The sequence below is a fragment of the Bombina bombina genome, chromosome 2 (genome assembly GCF_027579735.1).
Source record: "Bombina bombina isolate aBomBom1 chromosome 2, aBomBom1.pri, whole genome shotgun sequence".
Taxonomy (NCBI): domain Eukaryota; kingdom Metazoa; phylum Chordata; class Amphibia; order Anura; family Bombinatoridae; genus Bombina; species Bombina bombina.
Genome location: NC_069500.1, coordinates 700976398 through 700995004, shown reverse-complemented (window position 1 = coordinate 700995004; position 18607 = coordinate 700976398). Strand labels below are relative to the sequence as shown.

The 18607-nt window shown below is 41.5% G+C and overlaps 1 protein-coding gene across 2 annotated transcripts in view; it reads left to right on the top strand.

Annotated features, from left to right (window-relative positions):
- Positions 1-14264, top strand: part of HSDL2 (hydroxysteroid dehydrogenase like 2) — a 223188-nt gene extending 208924 nt beyond the window's left edge. For both annotated transcript variants that reach the window (XM_053702684.1, XM_053702685.1), the window contains exon 12: positions 13448-14264. In XM_053702684.1, coding sequence (XP_053558659.1) covers positions 13448-13560 — 113 coding nt within the window. In that variant the 3' untranslated portion in view covers positions 13561-14264. The remainder of the gene's footprint in view (positions 1-13447) is intronic.
- The last annotated feature ends 4343 nt before the right edge of the window (positions 14265-18607 follow it).

The window sequence follows — 18607 nt, the reverse complement described above, 5'->3', positions numbered from 1 at the left end:
TTTGGAAAAAATATATCTGTTGGTGTGAATCTAAAGGATTCCCTTGGGACAAGGTTAAGATTCCTAAGATTCTATCCTTCCTTCAAGAAGGATTGGAAAAAGGATTATCTGCAAGTTCCCTGAAGGGACAGATTTCTGCCTTGTCTGTGTTACTTCACAAAAAGCTGGCAGCTGTGCCAGATGTTCAAGCCTTTGTTCAGGCTCTGGTTAGAATTAAGCCTGTTTACAAACCTTTGACTCCTCCTTGGAGTCTCAATTTAGTTCTTTCAGTTCTTCAGGGGGTTCCGTTTGAACCCTTACATTCCGTTGATATTAAGTTATTATCTTGGAAAGTTTTGTTTTTAGTTGCAATTTCTTCTGCTAGAAGAGTTTCAGAATTATCTGCTCTGCAGTGTTCTCCTCCTTATCTGGTGTTCCATGCAGATAAGGTGGTTTTACGTACTAAACCTGGTTTTCTTCCAAAAGTTGTTTCTAACAAAAACATTAACCAGGAGATTATCGTACCTTCTCTGTGTCCGAAACCAGTTTCAAAGAAGGAACGTTTGTTGCACAATTTGGATGTTGTTCGCGCTCTAAAATTCTATTTAGATGCTACAAAGGATTTTAGACAAACATCTTCCTTGTTTGTTGTTTATTCCTGTAAAAGGAGAGGTCAAAAAGCAACTTCTACCTCTCTCTCTTTTTGGATTAAAAGCATCATCAGATTGGCTTACGAGACTGCCGGACGGCAGCCTCCCGAAAGAATCACAGCTCATTCCACTAGGGCTGTGGCTTCCACATGGGCCTTCAAGAACGAGGCTTCTGTTGATCAGATATGTAGGGCAGCGACTTGGTCTTCACTGCACACTTTTACCAAATTTTACAAGTTTGATACTTTTGCTTCTTCTGAGGCTATTTTTGGGAGAAAGGTTTTGCAAGCCGTGGTGCCTTCCATTTAGGTGACCTGATTTGCTCCCTCCCTTCATCCGTGTCCTAAAGCTTTGGTATTGGTTCCCACAAGTAAGGATGACGCCGTGGACCGGACACACCTATGTTGGAGAAAACAGAATTTATGTTTACCTGATAAATTACTTTCTCCAACGGTGTGTCCGGTCCACGGCCCGCCCTGGTTTTTTTTTTAATCAGGTCTGATAATTTATTTTCTTTAACTACAGTCACCACGGTACCATATGGTTTCTCCTATGCAAATATTCCTCCTTAACGTCGGTCGAATGACTGGGGTAGGCGGAGCCTAGGAGGGATCATGTGACCAGCTTTGCTGGGCTCTTTGCCATTTCCTGTTGGGGAAGAGAATATCCCACAAGTAAGGATGACGCCGTGGACCGGACACACCGTTGGAGAAAGTAATTTATCAGGTAAACATAAATTCTGTTTTTAGTGCTTTTCTGTGCAGATAAAATTACTGACACAGACATCCAGCTTCTTCCTGCATGATCCAGGACATCTCTGGAGGGCTCAAAAGGCTTCAAAGTCGTTTTTGAGGGAGGTAAAAAGCCACAGTCGAGCTGTGGCAGTTGTTGTGACTGAAAAAAAAAAAACAAATAAAAACGTTTTTGTCTTTTATTATTCAGTTTTGGGTATTAAGGGGTTAATCATCCATTTGCAAGTGGGTGCAATGCTCTGCTAACTTGTTACATACACTGTAAAAATTTCGTTAGTGTAACTGCCTTTTCTCCAACATAGGTGTGTCCGGTCCACGGCGTCATCCTTACTTGTGGGATATTCTCCTCCCCAACAGGAAATGGCAAAGAGCCCAGCAAAGCTGGTCATATGATCCCTCCTAGGCTCCGCCTACCCCAGTCATTCTCTTTGCCGTTGCACAGGCAACATCTCCACGGAGATGGCTAAGAGTTTTTTGGTGTTTAAATGTAGTTTTATTCTTCAATCAAGTGTTTGTTATTTTAAAATAGTGCTGGTATGTACTATTTACTCTGAAACAGAAAAGAGAAGAAGATTTCTGTTTGTGAGAGGAAGATGATTTTAGCAGACGTTACTAAAATCGATTGCTGTTTCCACACAGGACTGTTGAGATGAAGTAACTTCAGTTGGGGGAAGCAGTTGGCAGACTTTTCTGCCTGTGGTATGATGGCCACATTTCTAACACGACTCGGTAATGCTGGAAGGCTGTCATTTTCCCTATGGGGACCGGTAAGCCATTTTCTTAGATTAAGTAAAAGAATAAAGGCTTTATAAGGGCTTAAAAAACTGGTAGACATTTTTCTGGGCTAAAACGATTACTTGCTAAGCATATTTGACAGATTATAGCGCTTTATAGGTATTATAATCTTGGGGATTGTTGTTAAAAAAACGGCAGGCACTGTATGGACACCTTTTTCAGATGGGGGCCTTCTCTAGTCATAGGCAGAGCCTCATTTTCGCGCCACTAATGCGCAGTTGCTTTTGGAAGGCAAGGCATGCAGATGCATGTGTGAGGAGCTAGGATCCACTGAAAAAGCTTATAGAAGGCGTCATTTGGTATCGTATTCCCCTCTGGGCTTGGTTGGGTCTCAGCAAAGCAGATTCCTGGGACTGTATAGGGGTTAAATGTAAAAACGGCTCCGGTTCCGTTATTTTAAGGGTTAAAGCTTCCAAATTTGGTGTGCAATACTTTTAAGGCTTTAAGACACTGTGGTGAAATTTTGGTGAATTTTGAACAATTGCTTCATACTTTTTCGCATTTTCAGTAATAAAGTGTGTTCTGTTTAAAATTTAAAGTGACAGTAACGGTTTCATTTTAAAACGTTTTTTGTGCTTTGTTGACAAGTTTAAGCCTGTTTAACATGTCTGAACCATCAGATAAACGATGTTCTATATGTATGAATGCCAATGTGTCTCCCCATTTAAATATATGTGATAATTGTGACATGGTGTCCAAACAAAGTAGGGACAATGATGCCACAGATAATAATAGTGCCCAAGATGAGTCTTCAGATGAGGGGAGTAAGCATGGTACTGCATCACCCCCTTCTGTGTCTACACCAGTTTTGCCCACACAAGAGGCCCCTAGTACTTCTAGTGCGCCAATACTTATTACTATGCAACAATTAACGGCTGTTATGGATAATTCTATTAAAAATATTTTATCTAAAATGCCTACTTATCAAAGAAAGCGCAATTGCTCTGTTTTAAACACTGAAGAGCAAGAGGACGCTGATGATAACGCTTCTGACATACCCTCACACCAATCTGAAGGGGCCAGGAGGGAGGTTTTGTCTGAGGGAGAAATTTCAGATTCAGGGAAAATTTCTCAACAAGCTGAACCTGATGTTGTAACATTTAAATTTAAATTAGAACATCTCCGCGCACTGCTTAAGGAGGTATTATCTACTCTGGATGATTGTGACAATTTGGTCATTCCAGAGAAATTATGTAAGATGGACAAGTTCCTAGAGGTTCCGGTGCCCCCCGATGTTTTTCCTATACCCAAGCGGGTGGCGGACATAGTAAACAAGGAATGGGAAAGGCCCGGCATACCTTTTGTGCCTCCCCCTATATTTAAGAAATTAATTCCTATAGTCGACCCCAGAAAGGACTTATGGCAGACAGTCCCTAAGGTCGAGGGGGCGGTCTCTACTCTAAACAAACGCACTACTATTCCCATAGAAGATAGTTGTGCTTTTAAAGATCCTATGGATAAAAAATTAGAGGGTTTGCTTAAAAGAATGTTTGTTCAGCAAGGTTACCTTCTTCAACCAATTTCATGCATTGTTCCTGTCACTACGGCAGCGTGTTTCTGGTTCGAAGAACTAGAAAAGTCGCTCGATAAGGAATCTTCGTATGAGGAGATTATGGACAGAGTTCATGCACTCAAATTGGCTAACTCTTTTATTCTAGATGCCGCTTTGCAATTAGCGAGATTAGCGGCGAAAAATTCAGGGTTTGCTATCGTGGCGCGCAGAGCGCTCTGGCTAAAGTCTTGGTCAGCGGATGTGTCTTCCAAGACAAAATTGCTTAACATCCCTTTCAAGGGCAAAACACTGTTTGGTCCTGATTTGAAAGAGATTATTTCAGACATCACAGGAGGAAAGGGCCACGCCCTTCCTCAGGATAGGTCTTTTAAGGCTAGGAATAAGCCTAATTTTCGTCCCTTTCGCAGAAACGGACCAGCCTCTACTCCTACATCCTCTAAGCAAGAGGGTAATACTTCTCAACCCAAACCAGCCTGGAGACCGATGCAAGGCTGGAACAAGGGTAAGCAGGCCAAGAAGCCCGCCACTGCTACCAAAACAGCATGAAGGGATGGCCCCCGATCCGGGGGCCGGATCTGGTGGGGGGCAGACTTTCTCTCTTTGCTCAGGCCTGGGCAAGAGATGTTCAGGATCCTTGGGCACTAGAAATAGTTTCTCAAGGTTATCTCCTGGAATTCAAGGAACTACCCCCAAGGGGAAGGTTCCACAGGTCTCAATTATCTTCAAACCAAATAAAAAGACAGGCATTCTTACATTGTGTAGAAGACCTGTTAAGGATGGGAGTAATTCATCCAGTTCCAATAAGAGAACAAGGGATGGGGTTCTACTCCAACCTGTTCATAGTTCCCAAAAAAGAGGGAACGTTCAGACCAATTCTAGATCTCAAGATCCTAAACAAATTTCTCAGGGTTCCATCGTTCAAAATGGAAACCATTCGAACGATCCTTCCTACCATCCAGGAAGGTCAATTTATGACCACGGTGGATTTAAAGGATGCGTACCTCCATATTCCTATCCACAAGGAACATCATCAGTTCCTAAGATTCGCTTTTCTGGACAAGCATTACCAGTTTGTGGCGCTTCCTTTCGGATTAGCCACTGCTCCGAGAATTTTCACAAAGGTACTAGGGTCCCTTCTAGCGGTTCTAAGACCAAGGGGCATTGCAGTAGTACCGTACTTGGACGACATCCTGATTCAAGCGTCGTCTCTGTCAAAAGCAAAGGCTCATACGGACATCGTCCTAGCCTTTCTGAGATCTCACGGATGGAAAGTAAACATAGAAAAAAGCTCTCTTTCCCCGTCGACAAGAGTTCCCTTCTTGGGAACAATAATAGACTCCTTAGAAATGAGAATTTTTCTGACCAAGGTCAGAAAATCAAAACTTCTAAGCTCTTGTCAAGTTCTTCATTCTGTTCTTCGTCCTTCCATAGGGCAGTGCATGGAAGTAATAGGATTGATGGTTGCAGCAATGGACATAGTTCCTTTTGCACAAATTCATCTAAGACCATTACAACTGTGCATGCTCAGACAGTGGAATGGGGATTATACAGACTTGTCTCCGACGATTCAAGTAGATCAAGGGACCAGAGATTCACTCCGTTGGTGGCTGACCCCGGACAATCTGTCACAGGGAATGAGCTTCCGCAGACCAGAGTGGGTCATTGTCACGACCGACGCCAGTCTGGTGGGCTGGGGCGCGGTCTGGGAACCCCTGAAGGCTCAGGGTCTATGGTCTCGGGAGGAATCTCTTCTCCCGATAAACATTCTGGAACTAAGAGCGATATTCAATGCTCTCAAAGCTTGGCCTCATCTAGCAAAGGCCAAATTCATAAGGTTTCAATCAGACAACATGACGACAGTTGCATATATCAACCATCAGGGGGGAACAAGGAGTTCCCTGGCGATGGAGGAAGTGACCAAGATAATTCAATGGGCGGAGGATCACTCCTGCCACTTGTCTGCAATCCACATCCCAGGGGTGGAAAATTGGGAAGCGGATTTTCTGAGTCGTCAGACATTCCATCCGGGGGAGTGGGAACTCCACCCGGAAATCTTTGCCCAAATAACTCAATTATGGGGCATTCCAGACATGGATCTGATGGCGTCTCGTCAGAACTTCAAGGTTCCTTGTTACGGGTCCAGATCCAGGGATCCCAAGGCGACTCTAGTAGATGCACTAGTAGCACCTTGGACCTTCAACCTAGCTTATGTTTTCCCACTGTTTCCTCTCATTCCCAGGCTGGTAGCCAGGATCAACCAGGAGAGGGCTTCGGTAATCTTGATAGCTCCTGCGTGGCCACGCAGGACTTGGTATGCAGACCTGGTGAATATGTCATCGGCTCCACCATGGAAGCTACCTTTGAGACAGGACCTTCTTGTTTAAGGTAGGTCCATTCGAACATCCGAATCTGGTCTCTCTCCAACTGACTGCTTGGAGATTGAACGCTTGATTTTATCAAAGCGTGGGTTTTCAGATTCTGTAATAGATACTCTGATTCAGGCTAGAAAGCCTGTAACTAGAAAGATTTACCATAAGATATGGAAAAAATATATCTGTTGGTGTGAATCTAAAGGATTCCCATGGAACAAGATAAAAATTCCTAGGATTTTATCCTTTCTACAAGAAGGTTTGGAGAAGGGATTATCTGCAAGTTCTCTGAAGGGACAGATTTCTGCGTTATCTGTTTTACTTCACAAAAGGCTGGCAGCTGTGCCAGACGTTCAAGCGTTTGTTCAGGCTCTGGTTAGAATCAAGCCTGTTTACAGACCTTTGACTCCTCCCTGGAGTCTTAATCTAGTTCTTTCAGTTCTTCAAGGGGTTCCGTTTGAACCCTTACATTCCGTAGATATTAAGTTATTGTCTTGGAAAGTTCTGTTTTTGGTTGCAATTTCTTCTGCTAGAAGAGTTTCTGAGTTATCTGCTCTGCAGTGTTCTCCGCCCTATCTGGTGTTCCATGCAGATAAGGTGGTTTTGCGTACTAAGCCTGGTTTTCTTCCGAAAGTTGTTTCCAACAAGAATATTAACCAGGAGATAGTTGTACCTTCTTTGTGCCCGAATCCAGTTTCAAAGAAGGAACGTTTGTTACACAATTTGGACGTAGTCCGTGCTCTAAAATTCTATTTAGAGGCCACTAAAGATTTCAGACAAACTTCTTGTTTGTTGTTTATTCTGGTAAAAGGAGAGGTCAAAAAGCAACTTCTACCTCTCTTTCTTTTTGGCTTAAAAGCATTATCCGTTTGGCATATGAGACTGCCGGACGGCAGCCTCCTGAAAGAATCACAGCTCACTCCACTAGGGCTGTGGCTTCCACATGGGCCTTCAAGAACGAGGCTTCTGTTGACCAGATATGTAAGGCAGCGACTTGGTCTTCACTGCACACTTTTGCCAAATTTTACAAATTTGATACTTTTGCTTCTTCAGAGGCTATTTTTGGGAGAAAGGTTTTGCAAGCCGTGGTGCCTTCCATTTAGGTGACCTGATTTGCTCCCTCCCTTCATCCGTGTCCTAAAGCTTTGGTATTGGTTCCCACAAGTAAGGATGACGCCGTGGACCGGACACACCTATGTTGGAGAAAACAGAATTTATGCTTACCTGATAAATTACTTTCTCCAACGGTGTGTCCGGTCCACGGCCCGCCCTGGTTTTTTTAATCAGGTCTGATGAATTATTTTCTCTAACTACAGTCACCACGGTATCATATGGTTTCTCCTATGCATATTTCCTCCTGTACGTCGGTCGAATGACTGGGGTAGGCGGAGCCTAGGAGGGATCATATGACCAGCTTTGCTGGGCTCTTTGCCATTTCCTGTTGGGGAGGAGAATATCCCACAAGTAAGGATGACGCCGTGGACCGGACACACCGTTGGAGAAAGTAATTTATCAGGTAAGCATAAATTCTGTTTTTGACAAAATTTGTGTTTCTTAAAGGTGCAGTAACGTTTTTTTATATTGCTTGTAAACTTGTTTAAAGTGTTTTCCAAGCTTGCTAGTCTCATTGCTAGTCTGTTTAAACATGTCTGACACAGAGGAAACTACTTGTTCATTATGTTTGAAAGCCATGGTGGAGCCCCATAGGAGAATGTGTACTAAATGTATTGATTTCACCTTAAACAGTAAAGATCAGTCTTTAACTATAAAAGAAATATCACCAGAAGATTCTGACGAGGGGGAAGTTATGCCGACTAACTCTCCCCACGTGTCAGACTCTTCGCCTCCCGCTCAGGGGATGCACGCTAATATGGCGCCAATTACATCAGGGACGCCCATAGCGATTACCTTGCAGGACATGGCTGCAGTCATGAATAATACCCTGTCAGAGGTATTATCCAGGTTGCCTGAATTAAGAGGCAAGCGCGATTGCTCTGGGGTTAGGAGAAATACAGAGCGCGCAGATGCTGTAAGGGCCATGTCTGATACTGCGTCACAATATGCAGATCATGAGGACGGAGAGCTTCAGTCTGTGGGTGACATCTCTGATTCGGGGAAACCTGATTCAGAGATTTCTAATTTTAAATTTAAGTTTGAGAACCTCCGTGTGTTGCTTGGGGAGGTATTAGCTGCTCTGAATGACTGTAACACAGTTGCAGTACCAGAGAAATTGTGTAGGCTGGATAAATACTATGCGGTACCGGTGTGTACTGATGTTTTTCCTATACCTAAAAGGCATACAGAAATTATTAGCAAGGAGTGGGATAGACCGGGTGTGCCTTTTTCCTCACCTCCTATATTTAGAAAAATGTTTCCAATAGACGCCACTACACGGGACTTATGGCAGACGGTCCCTAAGGTGGAGGGAGCAGTTTCTACTTTAGCAAAACGTACTACTATCCCGGTTGAGGACAGTTGTGCTTTTTCAGATCCAATGGATAAAAAATTGGAGGGTTACCTTAAGAAAATGTTTATTCAACAAGGTTTTATTTTACAGCCCCTTGCATGCATTGCGCCTGTCACGGCCGCGGCGGCATTCTGGTTTGAGGCCCTGGAAGAGGCCATCCATACAGCTCCATTGACTGAAATTATTGACAAGCTTAGAACACTTAAGCTAGCTAACTCATTTGTTTCTGATGCCATTGTTGATTTGACTAAACTAACGGCTAAGAATTCCGGATTCGCCATCCAAGCGCATAGGGCGCTATGGCTTAAATCCTGGTCAGCTGACGTGACTTCGAAGTCTAAATTACTCAACATTCCTTTCAAGGGGCAGACCTTATTCGGGCCTGGTTTGAAGGAAATTATTGCTGACATTACTGGAGGTAAGGGTCACACCCTTCCTCAGGACAGGGCCAAAGCAAAGGCCAAACAGTCTAATTTTCGTGCCTTTCGAAATTTCAAGGCAGGTGCAGCATCAACTTCCTCCGCTTCAAAACAAGAGGGAACTTTTGCTCAATCTAAGCAGGCCTGGAAACCTAACCAGTCCTGGAACAAAGGCAAGCAGGCCAGAAAGCCTGCTGCTGCCTCTAAGACAGCATGAAGGAACGGCCCCCCTATCCGGCGATGGATCTAGTAGGGGGCAGACTTTCTCTCTTCGCCCAGGCGTGGGCAAGAGATGTTCAGGATCCCTGGGCGTTGGAGATCATATCTCAGGGATATCTTCTGGACTTCAAAGCTTCCCCTCCACAAGGGAGATTTCATCTTTCAAGGCTATCTGCAAATCAGATAAAGAAAGAGGCATTCCTACGCTGTGTGCAAGACCTAGTTATGGGAGTGATCCATCCAGTTCCGCGGACGGAACAAGGACAGGGTTTTTATTTGAATCTGTTTGTGGTTCCCAAAAAAGAGGGAACCTTCAGACCAATTTTGGATCTAAAGATCTTAAACAAATTCCTCAGAGTTCCATCTTTCAAAATTGAAACTATTCGGACCATCCTACCCATGATCCAAGAAGGTCAGTACATGACCACAGTGGACTTAAAGGATGCCTACCTTCACATACCGATTCACAAAGATCATCATCGGTTTCTAAGGTTTGCCTTTCTAGACAGGCATTACCAATTTGTAGCTCTTCCCTTCGGGTTGGCTACAGCCCCGAGAATCTTTACAAAGGTTCTGGGCTCACTTCTGGCGGTTCTAAGACCGCGAGGCATAGCGGTGGCTCCGTATCTAGACGACATCCTGATACAGGCGTCGAGCTTTCAAGTTGCCAAGTCTCATACAGAGATAGTTCTGGCATTTCTGAGGTCGCACGGGTGGAAAGTGAACGAGGAAAAGAGTTCTCTATCCCCACTCACAAGAGTCTCCTTCTTAGGGACTCTTATAGATTCTGTAGAAATGAAAATTTACCTGACGGAGTCCAGGTTATCAAAGCTTCTATATGCTTGCCGTGTTCTTCACTCCATTCCGCGCCCTTCGGTAGCTCAGTGTATGGAGGTAATCGGCTTAATGGTAGCGGCAATGGACATAGTGCCATTTGCGCGCCTTCATCTCAGACCGCTGCAATTATGCATGCTGAGTCAGTGGAATGGGGATTACACAGATTTGTCCCCTCTGCTAAATCTGGATCAAGAGACCAGAGATTCTCTTCTCTGGTGGTTGTCTCGGGTACACCTGTCCAAGGGTATGACCTTTCGCAGGCCAGATTGGACAATTGTAACAACACATGCCAGCCTTCTAGGTTGGGGTGCAGTCTGGAATTCCCTGAAGGCACAGGGATCGTGGACTCAGGAGGAGAAACTCCTTCCAATAAATATTCTGGAGTTAAGAGCGATATTCAATGCTCTTCTGGCTTGGCCTCAGTTAGCAACACTGAGGTTCATCAGATTTCAGTCGGACAACATCACGACTGTGGCTTACATCAACCATCAAGGGGGAACCAGGAGTTCCCTAGCGATGTTAGAAGTCTCAAAAATAATTCGCTGGGCAGAGTAACACTCTTGCCACCTGTCAGCAATCCATATCCCAGGCGTGGAGAACTGGGAGGCGGATTTTCTAAGTCGTCAGACTTTCCATCCGGGGGAGTGGGAACTCCATCCGGAGGTGTTTGCTCAGTTGATTCATCGTTGGGGCAAACCAGAGTTGGATCTCATGGCGTCTCGCCAGAACGCCAAGCTTCCTTGTTACGGATCCAGGTCCAGGGACCCAGAAGCGACGCTGATAGATGCTCTAGCAGCGCCTTGGTTCTTCAACCTGGCTTATGTGTTTCCACCGTTTCCTCTGCTCCCTCGACTGATTGCCAAAATCAAACAGGAGAGAGCATCGGTGATTCTGATAGCACCTGCGTGGACACGCAGGACTTGGTATGCAGACCTAGTGGACATGTCATCCTTTCCACCATGGACTCTGCCTCTAAGACAGGACCTTCTGATACAAGGTCCTTTCAATCATCCAAATCTAATTTCTCTGAGACTGACTGCATGGAGATTGAACGCTTGATTCTATCAAAGCGTGGCTTCTCCTAGTCAGTCATTGATACTTTAATACAGGCACGAAAGCCTGTTACCAGGAAAATCTACCACAAGATTTGGAGTAAATATCTTTATTGGTGTGAATCCAAGAATTACTCATGGAGTAAGGTTAGGATTCCTAGAATATTGTCTTTTCTCCAAGAGGGCTTGGACAAAGGATTATCAGCTAGTTCCTTAAAGGGACAGATTTCTGCTCTGTCTATTCTTTTGCACAAGCGTCTGGCAGAGGTTCCAGACGTCCAGGCTTTTTGCCAGGCTTTGGTTAGAATTAAGCCTGTGTTTAAACCTGTTGCTCCCCCGTGGAGCTTAAACTTGGTTCTTAAGGTTCTTCAAGGAGTTCCGTTTGAACCCCTTCATTCCATTGATATTAAACTTTTATCTTGGAAAGTTCTGTTTTTGATGGCTATTTCCTCGGCTCGGAGAGTCTCTGAGCTATCTGCCTTACAATGTGATTCTCCTTATCTGATTTTTCATGCAGATAAGGTAGTTCTGTGTACCAAACCTGGGTTTTTACCTAAGGTGGTTTCTAACAAGAATCAATCAAGAGATTGTTGTTCCATCGTTGTGCCCTAATCCTTCTTCAAAGAAGGAACGTATTTTACATAATCTGGACGTAGTCCGTGCCTTGAAGTTTTACTTACAAGCTACTAAGGATTTTCGTCAAACATCTTTCCTGTTTGTCGTTTACTCTGGACAGAGGAGAGGTCAAAAAGCTTCGGCAACCTCTCTTTCCTTTTGGCTTCGGAGCGTAATATGCCTAGCCTATGAGACTGCTGGACAGCAGCCCCCTGAAAGGATTACAGCTCATTCTACTAGAGCTGTGGCTTCCACCTGGGCCTTCAAAAATGAGGCCTCTGTTGAACAGATTTGCAAGGCTGCGACTTGGTCTTCGCTTCATACTTTTTCAAAGTTTTACAAATTTGATACTTTGCGTCTTCGGAGGCTGTGTTAGGGAGAAAGGTTCTTCAGGCAGTGGTTCCTTCCGCTTAATCCTGCCTTGTCCCTCCCATCATCTGTGTACTTTAGCTTTGGTATTGGTATCCCACAAGTAATGGATGATCCGTGGACTGGATACACTTAACAAGAGAAAACATAATTTATGCTTACCTGATAAATTTATTTCTCTTGTAGTGTATCCAGTCCACGGCCCGCCCTGTCCTTTTAAGGCAGGTCTAAATTTTAATTAAACTACAGTCACCACTGCACCCTATGGTTTCTCCTTTCTCTGTTTGTTTTCGGTCGAATGACTGGATATGACAGTTAGGGGAGGAGCTATATAGCAGCTCTGCTGTGGGTGATCCTCTTGCAACTTCCTGTTGGGAAGGAGAATATCCCACAAGTAATGGATGATCTGTGGACTGGATACACTACAAGAGAAATAAATTTATCAGGTAAGCATAAATTATGTTTTTTTTTGTTTCTCTACAATTGTCAAACCTTTGCAAGTTCATCAACGTTTTGGAAGTTTTAAATGAGATTCCTTTTTTTTATTTTTTATTTTATTTGCACAAGTACTTCCAGCCATGAATAGTTCTCATTGATGCTTGACTTACTTGCTGTTGAACTTCACTTGCCTTACAACTCTCACCTAAATAACAATTCTAAAGGTGATGTTTGTTAATATTCCTCTTTAAAAATACAATCCATGTATGGTCAAATGCCAAGAGAACAATCTCGACCACCAAACATTTATGTGATATAAGCTCACAAAATAGCTCTACCAAATCACAAAGAACCTGGCCTTTCAATTTACATTTGTTGAATCTCCATATTTATGTTGTAATCTCTCTTTAATTGTCCTGTCCAACAGATTAAAAGAAGTGCCAGTGTTTATTAACTTAGACCTAATAGGTTTCATCCTGATTGATGAGGCTAGTAACTTCAAAAAGGGTTTTCATCTTAAATAGCATGATACATTCTCATAGTGGACTTGTCTCAAATGATACAGTTTTATTCCAACCCCTACCTTATAAACATGATCTCAGATTGATGGATCATTCTCTGGTAGATACAGCTAGAGTGTAAATGGATCAGACAGGGTTACCTGGTGGCCCTATTGTTTGTTTAGCTGTTAAAAGTATTGGTGTTTCATTAATGGATATCATAAATATCACAATAGGGCTCAAATATATCAGTCACACAGTATATGTTGATGGCCTACTTTTCATCTTAAAATGGCATAAAATGTTCATGCTAATAACATTAGATTAGACTAAGTACAAAAACAAGAAGCTCATGTGAGTTATGGAACACACACATTCCTAGCCGCCTTTTCACTTGTACATTTCCCATTCAACCTATAGAAGAGGCATCATTTAACAATTTACATGTAAACCTGTTTTGTTGTATATTACAGGAAACCTGAAGCCTACAATGGCATTCATGTCTGGGAAACTGAAGATCAAAGGAGACCTAGGCATGGCTATGAAGTTGGAAAAACTAATGGGTCGAATGAATGCTAAATTGTGACGTGATGAAGTTGTTCAGTAGCTGTCCATATCGTCTACTTCAAATAATTAGAAGAGCCATGTGGAACAACCTACATGGCTTTTTGCATGGCTTTCAAAATGGAAGCCATTCTTATCTCTAAAAAAAACATTAGTTTAATCACGTTCATTATGAAAGTAGACAAGTATTTATAACATTAGTAATTACACAAACTGTTAATTGGTATCATTGGTGAAAAATACTGCATTCAAACACATTAGTCAGCTGTCATCAATACTGAACAAATTGGGTGCCATATTTTATTCTGACAATGATTGTATATATTTTGCTTCCATGTAGGTGTGCATAAACCACCACAAAATACCCATTTGAAGAGTTTTTGTGTGTGTGCATATTTACACAAAATAATCATTCATATTTCAAGAGGCTTAACGAACAGAAAAAGATGAGCTTCCAATGGATTGGAATGCTACAGATTAATAATGGATGTTAGAAAATGAATACCCAGGCCAACAGAGGAAGCTGTGTTTTAAACAGATTCTAATAATAAAAAGTGACGCGCTTATTCTGTACTTGAACTATGAATTGTATAAACCACAAATGTATGGTAATAAAATAACTGATTGAACTTGCGATTTTATACGTAAATCACAGTTTTATATCTGGAATAGTAATGGCAGTGCTGGTGTAAGTTTTCTCCACAAATAAATCTTTTTACAAACTAAGATCAACTTGCATGTATGATTTACTGTTCATAATATTTATTAATATTTTATATGTATTAGTGGGTTTTTTTCACACATTCTATTTTATCAGAACAGTCATTTTTAGAATTTGTTGTCCTTCAAATAGGTGGTGAGAGTCCACGAGCTGTTACGTATGGGGTATACATTCCTACCAGGAGGAGACAGAGTTTCCCAAACCTCAAAAGCCTATAAATACCCTTCCCACCTCACACATGCCTCAGTTTAAAAACTTTGCCTCCTTAGGAGGTGGTGAAGCATGATGTGCTTGATTTCTTCAGTTCCCCCCAGAATACAGTGATTATTAGAGGGAAGTGAAGGGAGTACTGCCTGATGACACCATATTTTCCCCTCTGGGAAATCATTTCATAAGGCACTCTGTAAATTCGGTCGAGGGATTCATCTTCTGCCTCCATTTACAGATCAACATTATACTCCTCTACCATTTTCTCTGCTGATATGTTTTCAGTACTGGTTTGGCTGTCTACTATGTGTGGATGGGTGTCTTACCATAAGTAGGACATTTTGGAAACTCATGTAACGGCCTTATAAAGGTTTTTATATATAGCAGATGACACACACAAACATTTGTGAAAACTTCCACAATTTTTAAGGGGGCAAACTATTAGGGTTTTTTGCTGCCCTTCCCGATCACACCCTTTTCTTTTTTAAATAACCCGTCCCCTCTACACTTATTGCCCACATCTACAATTTGGGCTACATACTCATTGTTGCTTTTACTCTGGCAGCATACTGATATGTACTGATCAATATATTTAACACAAGAGAGTCTTTTGCTCCTTTATATTTGCAACATATTTTTTTCATGGCAACTTTATTATGATGGCAGTATTTCTCATTCCTCAAAAGTTTGCTAGTTAAGTGGCTTGTTGTATATATTTGCAACTAAATTATTTTTTTATTTTTTTGCTATAATGTATCGGTCTGCACCTGTCCCAGACATTACCATAGGAGCTGAGCTGCATGAACATATTTCTACGAAAGCTAAGTGTGTTTATTGTAAGAAAGCTGATTTGATTTCTTCAGCTCAATTATGTGGCTCCTGTTTTGACATTTTTTTACATTCTGACAATGTTTTAATGAGTACACATTCTTCTACTGTTATACCCTAATATTGAAGGCTTTCCTACAGCAATGAAATATGTTATTGCTGCAGCCATAGAGAAGGCCATGACTGCTATTCTGCCTTCAAATAAGCGTAAAATGCCAGCACAATTTTTATCTAATCCAAAAATTTGTGAGTTTTGTGCTGACCGACAGTATACTGACGTATCCTCTACAGATGAAAATTCCTCTGATTTAGAGGATCTTCCATCAGAGATTGATTAATCTTCTTTTTTATTTAAAAATTTAACATAGTCGCCTTTTTTTAAAGGAAGTATTCACTTTAGGGATTGAGGAGTCTAATACTTCTGATGATAAACCTTGTAATAGTTTAAATTCTATGTTTAAAAACTTCAGTTAATATTCCTGAGGTTTTTCCTATTCCAGATGCTATCTCTAATGTGATTACTAAATAATGGTCTAAACCTGGTATTTCTTTTAACCCTTTTTCTAGGTTTAAAAAATGGTATCCTTTTCCTACTGCCAATTTGGAACTTTGGGAAACAGTCCCTAAAGTTGATGGGGCTATTTCCACTCTTGCCAAACGGACTACTATCCCTATGGAAGACAGCACCTCTTTTTTTAAAGACCCTTTAGATCAGAAGCTTGAATCTTATTTCAGAAGGGCATATTTACATGCTGGCTATATTCTTAGACCAGTTATATCTATTGCTGATGTAGCTGCTGCATCTACTTTTTGGACATCCAGCCTCGCTCAGCAGTTGTCTTTAGACCCTGAATTATCTAACATTTATTATTCTACTTCAACATGCGAATCATTTCATTTGTGATGCATTTTTGAGGTTATGAAAATCAAGATTAATCTATGTCTTTAGCTATTCTTACTAGAAGAGCTTTATGGATTAAATCTTGGACTGCTGATATGGTTTCTAAAACTATATTACTATCTTTCTTTTCAAGGAAAAAACCTTTTTGGTTCTCAATAGGACTTAATTATTTCCACAGTTATTGGGGATAAGGGAGTTTTTCTTCCCCAAGACTAGAAAATGTAAAGCTACTAATCATTTTTGTTCCTTTTATCTGATTAGAGAACAGAAAACTAATCCCTCTGCTAAAGCCCCTGGCTCTTACTGGAGACCCTCTCCTAATTGGAATAAATCCAAACAATATAAGAAACCAAATTCAGCCCCTAAGCCAGCTGTAACCTATCTCAGCCTAATATCTTTTGATAACTGAATTCCATGGCCTTTGCTTTTTCATTTTACTTTTTCAAGAGCTCTCCAATCCTCCTTTCTTGATTTCCGATTGGACTCACTACCTCCATACACCTACTACCAGCTCTTCATATCATTTTTGTTCTCTCTCCTTTTGGATTGCATTCGGCGCCCGGAGGTCGCCTTTAAGGAGGGGGTTCTGTAACATATCTCAGCCTAATGTCACTATCCCTTTAAGGCTGCCTTTCCTGATTCTGACACTCATGCTGTTTTGGGCAGTATTTACATTCAGCTTGCCTGCCTGATTAATCATTCATGCACCTGATTCCCTCAGCCTCTTTTTAAGCCTTCTTAGGTCTAATGTGCTTTGCATTAACTTTGAAGTTGTGATCCTGAACAACAGAGGTCTGTGACTGTTTCCTGCATGAATCCTACCAACTTATTCAAGCTACAGCCTTTCCTATTTCCTATGCTTAAAATCATCAAATCGCAAGTATCCAAATAATTCCATTTTGTTACCTGGACACTGCTACTTAAACTCAGAACTTTATTATAAATCAAGTATACTTTTGGTTATCATCACTCTCTAATTATTACAACAGCATCTTACTCAGAACTTTATAACTATTCTCTGCTACAAGTTGTCATAGCTGAAATATCATTCTACAAATATGTTAACATATTCAGAACTCTGCATCTGTGTTCAATTAAAAGCTTTCATGTGATTCTCCAATATATGCACAAACAGTAATTGATGCCTAAAACTTGCAACTTGACTATCACCTGTGCTGCTCTGCTTATTACTGACATACAGCTCTATATAATATTATGTACTGTGAACCTGCAATAAACCTTAGTTTGCATCTAAGTGTCAATTTTCTACCAGTTTACTCTGAAGCCTGAACATTCCACATTGCTATATTTTTCTCTCATTGAATCCTGCAGCTACTTCTATTAACTAACTATAAGTCACAGTGAAGCCAGAATATATTGTATACAAATGTTGCAATCTCCATGAATTCTACAATAACTTCTAGCAACTATGAATCACAGAATATCATCTATCCACGTCCAGGATACTCTTCCCTGGTTCAGAGGTCGGTGTCTTCAAATCCCTACCACTGCCCCGAGGGTCTGTGTCCTGAGCGCATGTACACCGGAACATGACAGAAAGTTAATGCCTAAAAAAGGGATCCGCAGTGGTAGTGGATTCACCGACCCTCAAAGGAAAATAAAAAATTACAACCTATCTCAGACCCAAGCTATCCCTAAAGGAAAAAAAGATTTTCATACTTTTAAAAATTTAAAGACACAGTACTCCCATTCTAGACTATCCTCTACTCATGTTCGTGGTTACCATTTTGGTGAAACTGATCCTGAATCTGACTATGAAAATGAAGAGGATGTATCCATAGATTCAGCAGAAAAAAATCAGATCTTTAAAGATTTAAAGAGACAGAACCACTTTTCTAGAATTTCATCTACTCATGTCTCTGACTTCCAATTTGGTGAAACTGATTCTGAGTCTATGTAAATGAAGAGGATGTATTCATAGGTTCAGCAGAAAAAAATCAGACCTTTAAAGATTTAAAGAGACAGGACTACTGTTCCAGAATACCATCTACTCTTCCTGTTTGTGATTCCCATCCTGGTGATATGGACTGTGAGTCTGAATATGTCAACAAGGAGGATGGCTTCACAGATCCAGCTGAACTGGCACTAGACTGGTATGAGCGCAACTTTAATTTGCCACAAACTCAGACAAAACCTCAACCTATTGGCTATAATGACATCCTTGGTAGCTATATTTACAATACAGATGATACAGACAGCTCCCATCATGAAACCTCTCATGGAAATACTGATCTTCCTATTTCTGATATTCCCATGTATTCTGTAGATTGGACAGATTCAGAGCTGGAAGAAGAGACATCTGGTTTACAGACTGCTGCTTGGAGAAATGGTCCCCTCAACTACTATGATGATTTATTACTTCAGAATTATGCATCCAGTGATTAAGAGGAT